Source organism: Salmo salar, chromosome ssa16 (genome assembly GCF_905237065.1).
Source record: "Salmo salar chromosome ssa16, Ssal_v3.1, whole genome shotgun sequence".
In the NCBI taxonomy this organism is placed as follows: Eukaryota; Metazoa; Chordata; class Actinopteri; order Salmoniformes; family Salmonidae; genus Salmo; species Salmo salar.
The window spans coordinates 85,678,696-85,694,341 of record NC_059457.1 but is presented as its reverse complement, the minus strand read 5'-3'; the positions used below and the strand labels follow the sequence as shown (position 1 = coordinate 85,694,341).

At 46.8% G+C, this 15,646-nt stretch overlaps 1 protein-coding gene across 1 annotated transcript in view; it reads left to right on the top strand.

Moving 5' to 3' along the window:
• LOC106574797 (gamma-taxilin) overlaps nt 1-15,646 on the top strand; it is an 18,286-nt gene extending 2,640 nt beyond the window's left edge. Inside the window, exons 5-9 of the mRNA XM_045698335.1 lie at nt 8,196-8,315; nt 8,585-8,659; nt 11,643-11,735; nt 12,390-12,485; nt 12,656-15,646. Coding sequence (XP_045554291.1) covers nt 8,196-8,315; nt 8,585-8,659; nt 11,643-11,735; nt 12,390-12,485; nt 12,656-12,940 — 669 coding nt within the window. The 3' untranslated portion in view covers nt 12,941-15,646. The remainder of the gene's footprint in view (nt 1-8,195; nt 8,316-8,584; nt 8,660-11,642; nt 11,736-12,389; nt 12,486-12,655) is intronic.

Sequence of the window (15,646 nt, the reverse complement as noted above, 5' to 3'; positions counted from 1 at the left end):
CCTCTATCTCTCTCTGTCCCCCCCACCCTCTATCTCTCTCTGTCCCCCCCACCCTCTATCTCTCTCTGTCCCCCCCACCCTCTATCTCTCTCTGTCCCCCCCACCCTCTATCTCTCTCTGTCCCCCCCACCCTCTATCTCTCTCTGTCCCCCCCACCCTCTATCTCTCTCTGTCCCCCCCACCCTCTATCTCTCTCAGTCCCCCCCACCCTCTATCTCTCTCTCTCTGTCCCCCCACCCTCTATCTCTCTCTCTGTCCCCCCCACCCTCTATCTCTCTCTGTCCCCCCCACCCTCTATCTCTCTCTCTATCCCACCACCCTCTATCTCTCTCTGTCCCCCCCACCCTCTATCTCTCTCTCTCTACCCCACCACCCTCTATCTCTCTCTCTACCGCTGAGGTCTCTTTAGTCAGGTGCCCTCTATCTCTCTCTCTACCGCTGAGGTCTCTTTAGTCAGGTGCCCTCTATCTCTCTCTCTACCGCTGAGGTCTCTTTAGTCAGGTGCCCTCTATCTCTCTCTCTACCGCTGAGGTCTCTTTAGTCAGGTGCCCTCTATCTCTCTCTCTACCGCTGAGGTCTCTTTAGTCAGGTGCCCTCTATCTCTCTCTCTTACCGCTGAGGTCTCTTTAGTCAGGTGCCCTCTATCTCTCTCTCTACCGCTGAGGTCTCTTTAGTCAGGTGCCCTCTATCTCTCTCTCTACCGCTGAGGTCTCTTTAGTCAGGTGCCCTCTATCTCTCTCTCTACCGCTGAGGTCTCTTTAGTCAGGTGCCCTCTATCTCTCTCTCTACCGCTGAGGTCTCTTTAGTCAGGTGCCCTCTATCTCTCTCTCTACCGCTGAGGTCTCTTTAGTCAGGTGCCCTCTATCTCTCTCTCTACCGCTGAGGTCTCTTTAGTCAGGTGCCCTCTATCTCTCTCTCTACCGCTGAGGTCTCTTTAGTCAGGTGCCCTCTATCTCTCTCTCTACCGCTGAGGTCTCTTTAGTCAGGTGCCCTCTATCTCTCTCTCTACCGCTGAGGTCTCTTTAGTCAGGTGCCCTCTATCTCTCTCTCTACCGCTGAGGTCTCTTTAGTCAGGTGCCCTCTATCTCTCTCTCTACCGCTGAGGTCTCTTTAGTCAGGTGCCCTCTATCTCTCTCTCTACCGCTGAGGTCTCTTTAGTCAGGTGCCCTCTATCTCTCTCTCTACCGCTGAGGTCTCTTTAGTCAGGTGCCTATGGCAGATGCCGACCTACAACATGTAGGAGCAGTCTGATTGGTACTTTGATTAGACGATTACCGCATGTTTCAACACTTTTAGTGGGATTTAGTTTGGAATTGCCCTGATGGATCTTTTTACTAGGGTTATTTTTCAGCATGTTAAATGCATTTAAGAGCCTCTGGAAATCTGACTGTCGCATAGAAACAGTTCCATCTAGCTTTATCTCTGGTCTGTCCTCTGCTCTGCTCTGTCTCTGTTCCCAGCACATTGACAAGGTGTTCTGCTCTGTCCTGTCTCTGTTCCCAGCACATTGACAAGGTGTTCTGTCTGCTCTGTCTCTGTTCCCAGCACATTGACAAGGTGTTCTGCTCTGTCTCTGTTCCCAGCACATTGACAAGGTGTTCTGCTCTGTCCTGTCTCTGTTCCCAGCACATTGACAAGGTGTTCTGCTCTGTCCTGTCTCTGTTCCCAGCACATTGACAAGGTGTTCTGTCCTGCTCTGTCTCTGTTCCCAGCACATTGACAAGGTGTTCTGCTCTGTCTCTGTTCCCAGCACATTGACAAGGTGTTCTGCTCTGTCTCTGTTCCCAGCACATTGACAAGGTGTTCTGCTCTGTCTCTGTTCCCAGCACATTGACAAGGTGTTCTGTCCTGTCTCTGTTCCCAGCACATTGACAAGGTGTTCTGCCCTGTCTCTGTTCCCAGCACATTGACAAGGTGTTCTGCTCTGTCCTGTCTCTGTTCCCAGCACATTGACAAGGTGTTCTGCTCTGCTCTCTCTGTTCCCAGCACATTGACAAGGTGTTCTGCTCTGTCTCTGTTCCCAGCACATTGACAAGGTGTTCTGTCCTGTCTCTGTTCCCAGCACATTGACAAGGTGTTCTGTTCTGCTCTGTCTCTGTTCCCAGCACATTGACAAGGTGTTCTGCTCTGTCCTGTCTCTGTTCCCAGCACATTGACAAGGTATTCTGCTCTGTCTCTGTTCCCAGCACATTGACAAGGTGTTCTGCTCTGTCTCTGTTCCCAGCACATTGACAAGGTGTTCTGCTCTGTCTCTGTTCCCAGCACATTGACAAGGTGTTCTGCTCTGTCCTGTCTCTGTTCCCAGCACATTGACAAGGTGTTCTGCTCTGTCTCTGTTCCCAGCACATTGACAAGGTGTTCTGCTCTGTCTCTGTTCCCAGCACATTGACAAGGTGTTCTGCTCTGTCCTGTCTCTGTTCCCAGCACATTGACAAGGTGTTCTGCTCTGTCTCTGTTCCCAGCACATTGACAAGGTGTTCTGCTCTGTCTCTGTTCCCAGCACATTGACAAGGTGTTCTGTTCTGCTCTGTCTCTGTTCCCAGCACATTGACAAGGTGTTCTGCTCTGTCTCTGTTCCCAGCACATTGACAAGGTGTTCTGCTCCTGTCTCTGTTCCCAGCACATTGACAAGGTGTTCTGCTCTGCTCTGTCTCTGTTCCCAGCACATTGACAAGGTGTTCTGCCCTGTCTCTGTTCCCAGCACATTGACAAGGTGTTCTGCTCTGTCTCTGTCTCGTTCCCAGCACATTGACAAGGTGTTCTGTTCCTGTCTCTGTTCCCAGCACATTGACAAGGTGTTCTGCTCTGCTCTGTCTCTGTTCCCAGCACATTGACAAGGTGTTCTGTCCTGTCTCTGTTCCCAGCACATTGACAAGGTGTTCTGTTCTGCTCTGTCTCTGTTCCCAGCACATTGACAAGGTGTTCTGCTCTGTCTCTGTTCCCAGCACATTGACAAGGTGTTCTGCTCTGTCTCTGTTCCCAGCACATTGACAAGGTGTTCTGCTCTGTCTCTGTTCCCAGCACATTGACAAGGTGTTCTGCTGTCCTGTCTCTGTTCCCAGCACATTGACAAGGTGTTCTGCTCTGCCCTGTCTCTGTTCCCAGCACATTGACAAGGTGTTCTGCTCTGCTCTGTCTCTGTTCCCAGCACATTGACAAGGTGTTCTGCTCTGTCTCTGTTCCCAGCACATTGACAAGGTGTTCTGCTCTGTCCTGTCTCTGTTCCCAGCACATTGACAAGGTGTTCTGCCCTGTCTCTGTTCCCAGCACATTGACAAGGTGTTCTGTTCTGCTCTGTCTCTGTTCCCAGCACATTGACAAGGTGTTCTGCTCTGTCTCTGTTCCCAGCACATTGACAAGGTGTTCTGTCTCTCTGTCTCTGTTCCCAGCACATTGACAAGGTGTTCTGCTCTGTCTCTGTTCCCAGCACATTGACAAGGTGTTCTGCTCTGTCTCTGTTCCCAGCACATTGACAAGGTGTTCTGTCCTGTCTCTGTTCCCAGCACATTGACAAGGTGTTCTGCTCTGTCCTGTCTCTGTTCCCAGCACATTGACAAGGTGTTCTGCTCTGCTCTGTCTCTGTTCCCAGCACATTGACAAGGTGTTCTGCTCTGTCCTGTCTCTGTTCCCAGCACATTGACAAGGTGTTCTGCTCTGTCTCTGTTCCCAGCACATTGACAAGGTGTTCTGTTCTGCTCTGTCTCTGTTCCCAGCACATTGACAAGGTGTTCTGCTCTGTCTCTGTTCCCAGCACATTGACAAGGTGTTCTGTTCTGCTCCGTCTCTGTTCCCAGCACATTGACAAGGTGTTCTGCTCTGTCTCTGTTCCCAGCACATTGACAAGGTGTTCTGTTCTGCTCTGTCTCTGTTCCCAGCACATTGACAAGGTGTTCTGTTCTGCTCTGTCTCTGTTCCCAGCACATTGACAAGGTGTTCTGCTCTGTCTCTGTTCCCAGCACATTGACAAGGTGTTCTGTTCTGCTCTGTCTCTGTTCCCAGCACATTGACAAGGTGTTCTGTTCTGCTCTGTCTCTGTTCCCAGCACATTGACAAGGTGTTCTGCCCTGTCTCTGTTCCCAGCACATTGACAAGGTGTTCTGTTCTGCTCTGTCTCTGTTCCCAGCACATTGACAAGGTGTTCTGTCCTGTCTCTGTTCCCAGCACATTGACAAGGTGTTCTGCTCTGTCTCTGTTCCCAGCACATTGACAAGGTGTTCTGCTCTGTCCTGTCTCTGTTCCCAGCACATTGACAAGGTGTTCTGCTCTGTCTCTGTTCCCAGCACATTGACAAGGTGTTCTGCTCTGTCTCTGTTCCCAGCACATTGACAAGGTGTTCTGTTCTGCTCTGTCTCTGTTCCCAGCACATTGACAAGGTGTTCTGCTCTGTCTCTGTTCCCAGCACATTGACAAGGTGTTCTGCTCTGTCTCTGTTCCCAGCACATTGACAAGGTGTTCTGCTCTGTCTCTGTTCCCAGCACATTGACAAGGTGTTCTGTTCTGCTCTGTCTCTGTTCCCAGCACATTGACAAGGTGTTCTGCTCTGTCTCTGTTCCCAGCACATTGACAAGGTGTTCTGTTCTGCTCTGTCTCTGTTCCCAGCACATTGACAAGGTGTTCTGCTCTGTCTCTGTTCCCAGCACATTGACAAGGTGTTCTGTTCTGCTCTGTCTCTGTTCCCAGCACATTGACAAGGTGTTCTGCTCTGTCTCTGTTCCCAGCACATTGACAAGGTGTTCTGCTCTGTCTCTGTTCCCAGCACATTGACAAGGTGTTCTGTCCTGTCTCTGTTCCCAGCACATTGACAAGGTGTTCTGTCCTGTCTCTGTTCCCAGCACATTGACAAGGTGTTCTGTCCTGTCTCTGTTCCCAGCACATTGACAAGGTGTTCTGTCCTGTCTCTGTTCCCAGCACATTGACAAGGTGTTCTGCCCTGTCTCTGTTCCCAGCACATTGACAAGGTGTTCTGTTCTGCTCTGTCTCTGTTCCCAGCACATTGACAAGGTGTTCTGTCCTGTCTCTGTTCCCAGCACATTGACAAGGTGTTCTGCTCTGTCTCTGTTCCCAGCACATTGACAAGGTGTTCTGCTCTGTCCTGTCTCTGTTCCCAGCACATTGACAAGGTGTTCTGCTCTGTCTCTGTTCCCAGCACATTGACAAGGTGTTCTGCTCTGTCTCTGTTCCCAGCACATTGACAAGGTGTTCTGTTCTGCTCTGTCTCTGTTCCCAGCACATTGACAAGGTGTTCTGCTCTGTCTCTGTTCCCAGCACATTGACAAGGTGTTCTGCTCTGTCTCTGTTCCCAGCACATTGACAAGGTGTTCTGCTCTGTCCTGTCTCTGTTCCCAGCACATTGACAAGGTGTTCTGCCCTGTCTCTGTTCCCAGCACATTGACAAGGTGTTCTGTTCTGCTCTGTCTCTGTTCCCAGCACATTGACAAGGTGTTCTGCTCTGCCCTGTCTCTGTTCCCAGCACATTGACAAGGTGTTCTGCTCTGTCTCTGTTCCCAGCACATTGACAAGGTGTTCTGTTCTGCTCTGTCTCTGTTCCCAGCACATTGACAAGGTGTTCTGCTCTGCTCTCTCTGTTCCCAGCACATTGACAAGGTGTTCTGTCCTGTCTCTGTTCCCAGCACATTGACAAGGTGTTCTGCTCTGCTCTCTCTGTTCCCAGCACATTGACAAGGTGTTCTGTCCTGTCTCTGTTCCCAGCACATTGACAAGGTGCTCTGTCCTGTCTCTGTTCCCAGCACATTGACAAGGTGTTCTGTTCTGCTCTGTCTCTGTTCCCAGCACATTGACAAGGTGTTCTGCCCTGTCTCTGTTCCCAGCACATTGACAAGGTGTTCTGCTCTGCCCTGTCTCTGTTCCCAGCACATTGACAAGGTGTTCTGTTCTGCTCTGTCTCTGTTCCCAGCACATTGACAAGGTGTTCTGTTCTGCTCTGTCTCTGTTCCCAGCACATTGACAAGGTGTTCTGTCCTGTCTCTGTTCCCAGCACATTGACAAGGTGTTCTGCTCTGTCTCTGTTCCCAGCACATTGACAAGGTGCTCTGCTCTCTCTGTTCCCAGCACATTGACAAGGTGCTCTGCTCTCTCTGTTCCCAGCACATTGACAAGGTGTTCTGTCCTGTCTCTGTTCCCAGCACATTGACAAGGTGTTCTGTTCTGCCCTGTCTCTGTTCCCAGCACATTGACAAGGTGTTCTGCTCTGTCTCTGTTCCCAGCACATTGACAAGGTGTTCTGTTCTGCTCTGTCTCTGTTCCCAGCACATTGACAAGGTGTTCTGCTCTGTCTCTGTTCCCAGCACATTGACAAGGTGTTCTGCCCTGTCTCTGTTCCCAGCACATTGACAAGGTGTTCTGTTCTGCTCTGTCTCTGTTCCCAGCACATTGACAAGGTGTTCTACTCTGTCCTGTCTCTGTTCCCAGCACATTGACAAGGTGTTCTGCCCTGTCTCTGTTCCCAGCACATTGACAAGGTGTTCTGCCCTGTCTCTGTTCCCAGCACATTGACAAGGTGTTCTGCCCTGTCTCTGTTCCCAGCACATTGACAAGGTGTTCTACTCTGTCCTGTCTCTGTTCCCAGCACATTGACAAGGTGTTCTACTCTGTCCTGTCTCTGTTCCCAGCACATTGACAAGGTGTTCTACTCTGTCCTGTCTCTGTTCCCAGCACATTGACAAGGTGTTCTGTCCTGTCTCTGTTCCCAGCACATTGACAAGGTGTTCTGTTCTGCTCTGTCTCTGTTCCCAGCACATTGACAAGGTGTTCTGCTCTGTCTCTGTTCCCAGCACATTGACAAGGTGTTCTGTCCTGTCTCTGTTCCCAGCACATTGACAAGGTGCTCTGTCCTGTCTCTGTTCCCAGCACATTGACAAGGTGTTCTGCCCTGTCTCTGTTCCCAGCACATTGACAAGGTGTTCTGCTCTGTCTCTGTTCCCAGCACATTGACAAGGTGTTCTGCTCTGTCTCTGTTCCCAGCACATTGACAAGGTGTTCTGCTCTGTCTCTGTTCCCAGCACATTGACAAGGTGTTCTGTCCTGTCTCTGTTCCCAGCACATTGACAAGGTGTTCTGCTCTGCTCTGTCTCTGTTCCCAGCACATTGACAAGGTGTTCTGTTCTGCTCTGTCTCTGTTCCCAGCACATTGACAAGGTGTTCTGTTCTGCTCTGTCTCTGTTCCCAGCACATTGACAAGGTGTTCTGTCCTGCTCTGTCTCTGTTCCCAGCACATTGACAAGGTGTTCTGCTCTGTCTCTGTTCCCAGCACATTGACAAGGTGTTCTGTCCTGTCTCTGTTCCCAGCACATTGACAAGGTGTTCTGCTCTGTCTCTGTTCCCAGCACATTGACAAGGTGTTCTGCCCTGTCTCTGTTCCCAGCACATTGACAAGGTGTTCTGCTCTGTCTCTGTTCCCAGCACATTGACAAGGTGTTCTGCCCTGTCTCTGTTCCCAGCACATTGACAAGGTGTTCTGCTCTGCTCTGTCTCTGTTCCCAGCACATTGACAAGGTGTTCTGCTCTGTCTCTGTCTCTGTTCCCAGCACATTGACAAGGTGTTCTGTCCTGTCTCTGTTCCCAGCACATTGACAAGGTGTTCTGTTCTGCTCTGTCTCTGTTCCCAGCACATTGACAAGGTGTTCTGCTCTGCTCTCTCTGTTCCCAGCACATTGACAAGGTGTTCTGTTCTGCTCTGTCTATCTTCCCAGCACATTGACAAGGTGTTCTGTCCTGTCTCTGTTCCCAGCACATTGACAAGGTGTTCTGTTCTGCTCTGTCTCTGTTCCCAGCACATTGACAAGGTGTTCTGTCCTGTCTCTGTTCCCAGCACATTGACAAGGTGTTCTGTTCTGCTCTGTCTATCTTCCCAGCACATTAACAAGGTGTTCTGTCCTGTCTCTGTTCCCAGCACATTGACAAGGTGTTCTGCTCTGTCCTGTCTCTGTTCCCAGCACATTGACAAGGTGTTCTGCTCTGTCCTGTCTCTGTTCCCAGCACATTGACAAGGTGTTCTGCCCTGTCTCTGTTCCCAGCACATTGACAAGGTGTTCTGCCCTGTCTCTGTTCCCAGCACATTGACAAGGTGTTCTGCCCTGTCTCTGTTCCCAGCACATTGACAAGGTGTTCTGCTCTGTCCTGTCTCTGTTCCCAGCACATTGACAAGGTGTTCTACTCTGTCCTGTCTCTGTTCCCAGCACATTGACAAGGTGTTCAAGCACAAGGAGAAACAGCAGCAGTTGGTGGATGCCAAGCTCCAGAGGACAGCTGAGCTGATGAGAGAGTTGGAGGGGAAGCAGCAGAGGGAGAGAGACTTTGTGAGTCCCAAGGCCATGGGTTATTATTCTGATGCTCTAGCTAGCTACAAATAACTGGAGGGCTGTGTTCCATAGGGCACACAACTGAAAACATTTTTCCATTGCAACTTAAAATGAGGTTCAGGTGCCTAATGAACACACCCCAGGACACTATTTGTTTCTCTCTGTAATAACTGGAAGTGAGTGACCGTTGTCTGTTGGCATTGACTCATTGATTGTATTGGTTGTCTGTTTGTCAGAAGTTGTGACCATTTCCGTCTCCTGTTCAGCTCCTGAAAGACGCCACAGAGTGGAGACATGAGTGTGAGCTGTTGAAGGAACAGGAGACTCAGCTCAAACAGCAGGTAACTAGCTGCCTTTTCCTTCCCTGTTCTGGCAGTCAGTTTATATGGAGGGTGACTGTATGTTAATGTGTTTATATGGAGGGTGACTGTATGTGAATGTGTTTATATGGAGGGTGAATGTGTTTATATGGAGGGTGACTGTATGTTAATGTTTTTATATGGAGGGTGAATGTGTTTATATGGAGGGTGACTGTATGTTAATGTGTTTATATGGAGGGTGACTGTATGTTAATGTATTTATATGTAGGGTGACTATGTTAATGTGTTTATATGGAGGGTGACTGTATGTTAATGTGTTTATATGGAGGGTGACTGTATGTTAATGTGTGTTTATATGGAGGGTGACTGTATGTGAATGTGTTTATATGGAGGGTGACTGTATGTGAATGTGTGTTTATATGGAGGGTGACTGTGTTTATATGGAGGGCGAATGTGTATATACAGTTGAAGTTGGACATTTACATACACCTTAGCCAAATACATTTAAACTCAGTTTTTCACAATTCCTGACAATTAATCCTAATAAAAATTCACTGTCTTAGGTCAGTTAGAATCACCACTTTATTTTAAGAATGTGAAATGTCAGAATAATAGTAGAGAGAATTATTTATTTCAGCTTTTATTTCTTTCATCACATTCCCAGTGGGTCAGAAGTTTACATACACTCAATTGGTATTTGGTAGCATTGCTTTTAAATTGTTTAACTTGGGTCAAATGTTTCGGGTAGCCTTCCCACAATAAGTTGGGTGAATTTTGGCCCATTCCTCCTGACAGAACTGGTGTAACTGAGTCAGGTTTGTAGGCCTCCTTGCTCGCACACGCTTTTTCAGTTCTGCCCACAAATTGTCTATGGGATTGAGGTCAGGGCCTTGTGATGGCCACTCTAATACCTTGACTTTGTTGTCCTTAAGCCATTTTGCCACAACTTTGGGAGTATGCTTGGGTCATTGTCTATTTGGTAAACCCATTTGCGACCAAGCTTTAACTTCCTGACTGATGTCTTGAGATGTTCCTTCAATATATATACACACAGTTTTCCCTCCATGATGCCATCCATTTTGTGAATTGCACCAGTCCCTCCTGCAGCAAAGCACCCCCACAACATGATGCTGCCACCCCCGTGCTTCACGGTTGGGATGGTGTTCTTCGGCTTGCAAGCCTCCCCCCTTTTCCTCCAAACGGTTCTATTTTTGTTTCGTCAGACCAGGGGACATTTCTCCAAAAAGTACGATCTTTGTCCCTATGTGCAGTTGCAAACCGTAGTCTGGCTTTTTTATGGCGGTTTTGGAGCAGTGGCTTCTTCCTTGCTGAGCGGCCTTTCAGGTTATGTCGATATAGGACTTGTTTTACTGTGGATATAGATACTTTTGTACCCGTTTCCTCCAGCATCTTCACAAGGTCCTTTGCTGCTGTTCTGGGATTGATTTGCACTTTTCGCAACAAAGTGCATTCATCTCTAGGAGACAGAACGCGTCTCCTTCCTGAGCGGTATGATGGCTACGTGGTCCCATGGTGTTTGTACTTGCGTACTATTTTTTGTACAGCTGAACGTGGTACCTTCAGGCGTTTGGAAATTGCTCCCAAGGATGAACCAGACTTTTGGAGGCCTACAAAAAAAGATTGCGATGTCTTGGCTGATTTCTTTTGATTTTCCCATGATGTCATGCAAAGAGGCACTGAGTTTGAAGGTAGGCCTTGAAATACATCCACAGGTATACCTCCAATTGACTCAAATGATGTCAGTTAGCCTATCAGAAGCTTCTAAAGCCATGACATCATTTTCTGGAGTTTTCCAAGCTGTTTAAAGGCACAGTCAACTTAGTGTATGTAAACTTCTGACCCACTGGAATTGTGATACAGTGAATAATAAGTGAAATAATCTGTCAACAATTGTTGGAAAATTACTTGTGTCATGCACAAAGTAGATGTCCTAACCGACTTGCCAAAACTATAGTTTGTTAACAAGAAATTTGGGGAGTGGTTGAAAAACGAGTTTTAATATCTCCAACCTAAGTGTATGTAAACTTCCGACTTCAACTGTATCTGGATGGTGACTGTATGTGAATGTGTGTGGAGGGTGACTATGTTAATGTGTGTATATGTGAAGGATGAGTGTATATAAACACACAAACATACATTCACCCTCTATATGGAGGGTGAATGTGTGTTTATGTGGAGGGTGACTATGTATGTTAATGTGTGTGTGTATGTATATATATGTGTATGTGTGTGTGTGTGTGTGTGTGTGTGTGTGTATATATATGTATGTGGAGGGTGACTGTGTGTGTGTATATATATGGAGGGTTAATGTGTATATATGGAGGGTGACTGTATATATGGGTGACTGTATGTTAATGTGTATATATGGAGGGTGACTGTATGTTAATGTGTGTTTATATATGGAGGGTGACTATGTTAATGTGTATATATGGAGGGTGACTGTATATTAATGTGTGTGTATATATGGAGGGTGACTGTATATTAATGTGTGTTTATATATGGAGGGTGACTGTATATTAATGTGTGTTTATATATGGAGGGTGACTATGTTAATGTGTGTTTATATATGGAGGGTGACTGTATATTAATGTGTGTTTATATATGGAGGGTGACTGTATGTTAATGTGTGTTTATATATGGAGGGTGACTGTATATTAATGTGTGTTTATATATGGAGGGTGACTGTATATTAATGTGTGTTTATATATGGAGGGTGACTGTATATTAATGTGTGTTTATATATGGAGGGTGACTGTATATTAATGTGTGTTTATATATGGAGGGTGACTGTATATTAATGTGTGTTTATATATGGAGGGTGACTGTATGTTAATGTGTATATATGGAGGGTGACTGTATGTTAATGTGTGTTTATATATGGAGGGTGACTGTATATTAATGTGTATATATGGAGGGTGACTGTATGTTAATGTGTGTTTATATATGGAGGGTGACTGTATGTTAATGTGTTTGTGATTTTTAGCTCTCTTTGTACATGGACAAGTTTGAGGAGTTTCAGACCACTCTGGCGAAAAGCAACGAGGTGTTCACTACCTTCAGACAGGAGATGGAGAAGGTTTGGAACTGAACATTTAACATGAAACACCCTTGTGTTTCTTTGGTATATAGCTGGAAGGGTTTAGGTCTGTAGACCTCTCTCTAGCTGGAAGGGTTTAGGTCTGTAGACCTCTCTCTCTCTCTAGCTGGAAGGGTTTAGGTCTGTAGACCTCTCTCTAGCTGGAAGGGTTTAGGTCTGTAGACCTCTCTCTAGCTGGAAGGGTTTAGGTCTGTAGACCTCTCTCTAGCTGGAAGGGTTTAGGTCTGTAGACCTCTCTCTAGCTGGAAGGTTGGTCTGTAGACCTCTCTCTAGCTGGAAGGGTTTAGGTCTGTAGACCTCTCTCTAGCTGGAAGGGTTTAGGTCTGTAGACCTCTCTTAGCTGGAAGGGTTTAGGTCTGTAGACCTCTCTCTAGCTGGAAGGGTTTAGGTCTGTAGACCTCTCTCTAGCTGGAAGGGTTTAGGTCTGTAGACCTCTCTCTAGCTGGAAGGGTTTAGGTCTGTAGACCTCTCTCTAGCTGGAAGGGTTTAGGTCTGTAGACCTCTCTCTAGCTGGAAGGGTTTAGGTCTGTAGACCTCTCTCTAGCTGGAAGGGTTTAGGTCTGTAGACCTCTCTCTAGCTGGAAGGGTTTAGGTCTGTAGACCTCTCTCTAGCTCTGATCTTCTGTTCTCCAGATGACCAAGAAGATCAAGAAGCTGGAGAAGGAGACGACTCTGTGGAGAACGAAGTGGGAGACCAACAACCAGGCTCTGCTACAGATGGCTGAGGAGGTGAGATGAGAAACTCTTCCAAAGGGTCATGTTACGTTATCATTTACTAATAGTAGCAGAAATGTACGAATATTTTGTACTGTAAAATTTCACAAAGTATCTCAATGAATGATGTCACTTAATTGTAGAATATCTGATGTTGAATGTCGCTTGCTGTTTGTCCTCTCCAGAAGACACTGCGGGACAAACATTACAAGGGCCTGCATGGGAAGCTGGAGTGCTTGGAGAAGCTGTGCCGGGCTTTGCAGAAGGAGAGGGACGACCTCACCACCAAACTGGGAGATCTACAGTCAACTCCCGAGGAGGAAGAGGGGACGGGACCTCCAGACCCCCAGCCCAGCCAGGAGTCTACCCAGGATGAGATGGCTCTGCCTGGGAGGGGGGAAGAGACGCAGCCCCCTACTACCCCTGAACTGGAGATAGAGTCCTCCACCACAGAGCAACTTGACAACTGAGCCACTAACTGCCTTTTTGGGGGTATATTTGAATACAGTATATCTTTTTTTTTTGTGTTAAAGTTATAATTAAGATTAAAATGACTGCATTATTAACAATGAATATAATACTTTTTGCCCTGACTGTACATTGTAAAAATGGGCTTTGTGTTGAGCACTAGGCTCCCCCCTTTTCTACCACATTTGTATTTTCTTAGATGATTGTCTTCATGCTGTTGGTCAGTCACAGGGCTGTTAGTCAGTCACATGGCTGTTGGTCAGCAGCTTTCCTGTGGTCAGTCACAGGGCTGTTGGTCAGCAGCTTTCTCGTGGTCAGTCACAGGGCTGTTGGTCAGCAGCTTTCCTGTGGTCAGTCACAGGGCTGTTGGTCAGCAGCTTTCTCGTGGTCAGTCACAGGGCTGTTGGTCAGCAGCTTTCCTGTGGTCAGTCACAGGGCTGTTGTTCAGCAGCTTTCTCGTGGTCAGTCACAGGGCTGTTGTTCAACAGGTTTCCCGTGGTCAGTCACAGGGCTGTTGTTCAGCAGCTTTCCCGTGGTCAGTCACAGGGCTGTTGGTCAGCAGCTTTCCTGTGGTCAGTCACAGGGCTGTTGGTCAGCAGCTTTCTCGTGGTCAGTCACAGGGCTGTTGGTCAGCAGCTTTCCTGTGGTCAGTCACAGGGCTGTTGGTCAGCAGCTTTCCAGTTGGACTAAAATTATACTTTTTCTTTCTCCCGTCTCCCAATTTCCTCTACAGTCTGGCACCGTCTCTTTGCCGCTTTCTTCCATTGAAATATCTATATTTTGGAGCTGTGGAATTGTAGTCAGATTACATCTCTTTTGGAACTCTTAACAGTGTTCAGATTAAATATATTCTGAACTGATATTGTAGTGGGATTTAAATTCTATCATATGCATATTGCTATATTGAAGTAGCCTTGTTGCATCGTCGTGACTAACTGAATCTTGTCTCTGTCTAGGAACAGAAATAGCAGGGCATTGTATAGTAGAAGAGTTGCAAACACAATGTTTATCTCAGAGCAGGGTCCATAGATTTACTAGAATGGGAATTCCCATTCAAGTCAATGTAACATGATTGGTTGACTTGTATTTCTATGGTTGGGTTGTCATGATGGAATCTCCTGGCTTTCTAATACCTCAGCACTGGTGTTTAGTTTCAGTCAAGTCTCCTTTTTGAAGCACCTGGGAATTGAAAAGGAACATCCCTGTCCTTTTAACATAAGCGACTGAGTCTAAAGGGTTAAATCCGTTCAACTTTGACCAAGATGCTATCCAGTCAACAGACAGCACGTTCAGTCATTGTAAGTTCCCAGTTTCTGCAGGAGGACCCCTGGTTCTGATGCTGCTGTACCTACAGGCTTGTAATTCCAGTAGCCTGGCCCTAGATCTGTGTGCTGTCTGGTCCAACTTGACCATAAGAGTTGGCAAACAGCACAATAGACCTGGGACCAGGCTATCATTCCAATACTCCAAGTGCCAAACGGTTCTCCAGCTCACCTTAAAACTGATACCTCCACATGATGGAGAGAGGGGTCATTCGGTTCAGTTTACCCAATGGCTAAGGGCTCACAATGTAATTTTACTTGTGTGTGATCATTAGAAGTCAGTGAGGCACTTTACTGCAGACAGTGTGGGCCTTCAGGAACTGGGTCTGCTTGGTAACTTAGGGTTGTGTTCCAGACCAGTGAACATACATTTATATGGGACGTAATGTTCCTTGGGCTCCAAATAGGCTTCTTTCTATTCCTTATGCTGGTGTTTTGTTGACAGACATTGGTTTTATTTCTGGAAGCAAAAAAAGACATGGATTTATAAGGTGCCTTGTCATCTTAAATACTTTATACTGGAAAAACGTCATTTGCTAATTGTTTTTACAAATGGAACGTATGTAATTCAAACATTACAACACGATGCGAATGTTCTTATTGAACTTATTTGGCATTGGAGATACTTGCCCACAATGTGAAAATGTGTGGAGTACTATGAATGTAGATAATGTACCTGAATGTTGCCAATCTCTTGTAATGAGAATGATGGTGGTTTTGGGCACCAGGTCAGGGTTGTGTTCATTACGCATCAAACAAGAAAACACATTTAAACTGGGTTAAATATTTAATCTGTGATCGGATGCATGCCCTAAAACACTACCCAGGTTCCCCTACTGGCCCGATCACCTATCTAGAAACCTCACTGATATCACCAGCTCACACTTTTACATTCTTTTGTTTTCTTGTGAACTTGGTATGTCATAAGGGTTTAATTCAGAGCATAGCCCCTGAAGTTCTAAATGTGAATGTTAAGATGGGGCCAAACCACAGTTTGGGGGGGGTTCTGTATCTTAACCCCCTCAAGTCTAAATCAAGTTCAATACTTTAATCTGTGACGCTATAGGATTGTGGTCCAGGCCAGTTGGATGTAGCCTGAGTCCATCTGCTTGGGCTATTATGCCAACTCATTGTCATGCTAATGTTTGGCTTGACTGACAGCAATGAAGTAGGCAAAAAGCACAGACTGGCACTCAGGCTATTGTGGATGCCCGTCAGTTAAACTCAGGTTATGTAAAGACATCTACCTCTGCAGGTGAGAACTGTGAAAGCAGAGCTAGTTAATGTTCAGAAAGCTTTGAGCCCACTTTCCCCTTTACAAGATTGTGAAATGTTCTTATAGTCCCGTCTCTCGCTTTTCAATAAACTATTTTGTAGAATTTCTAA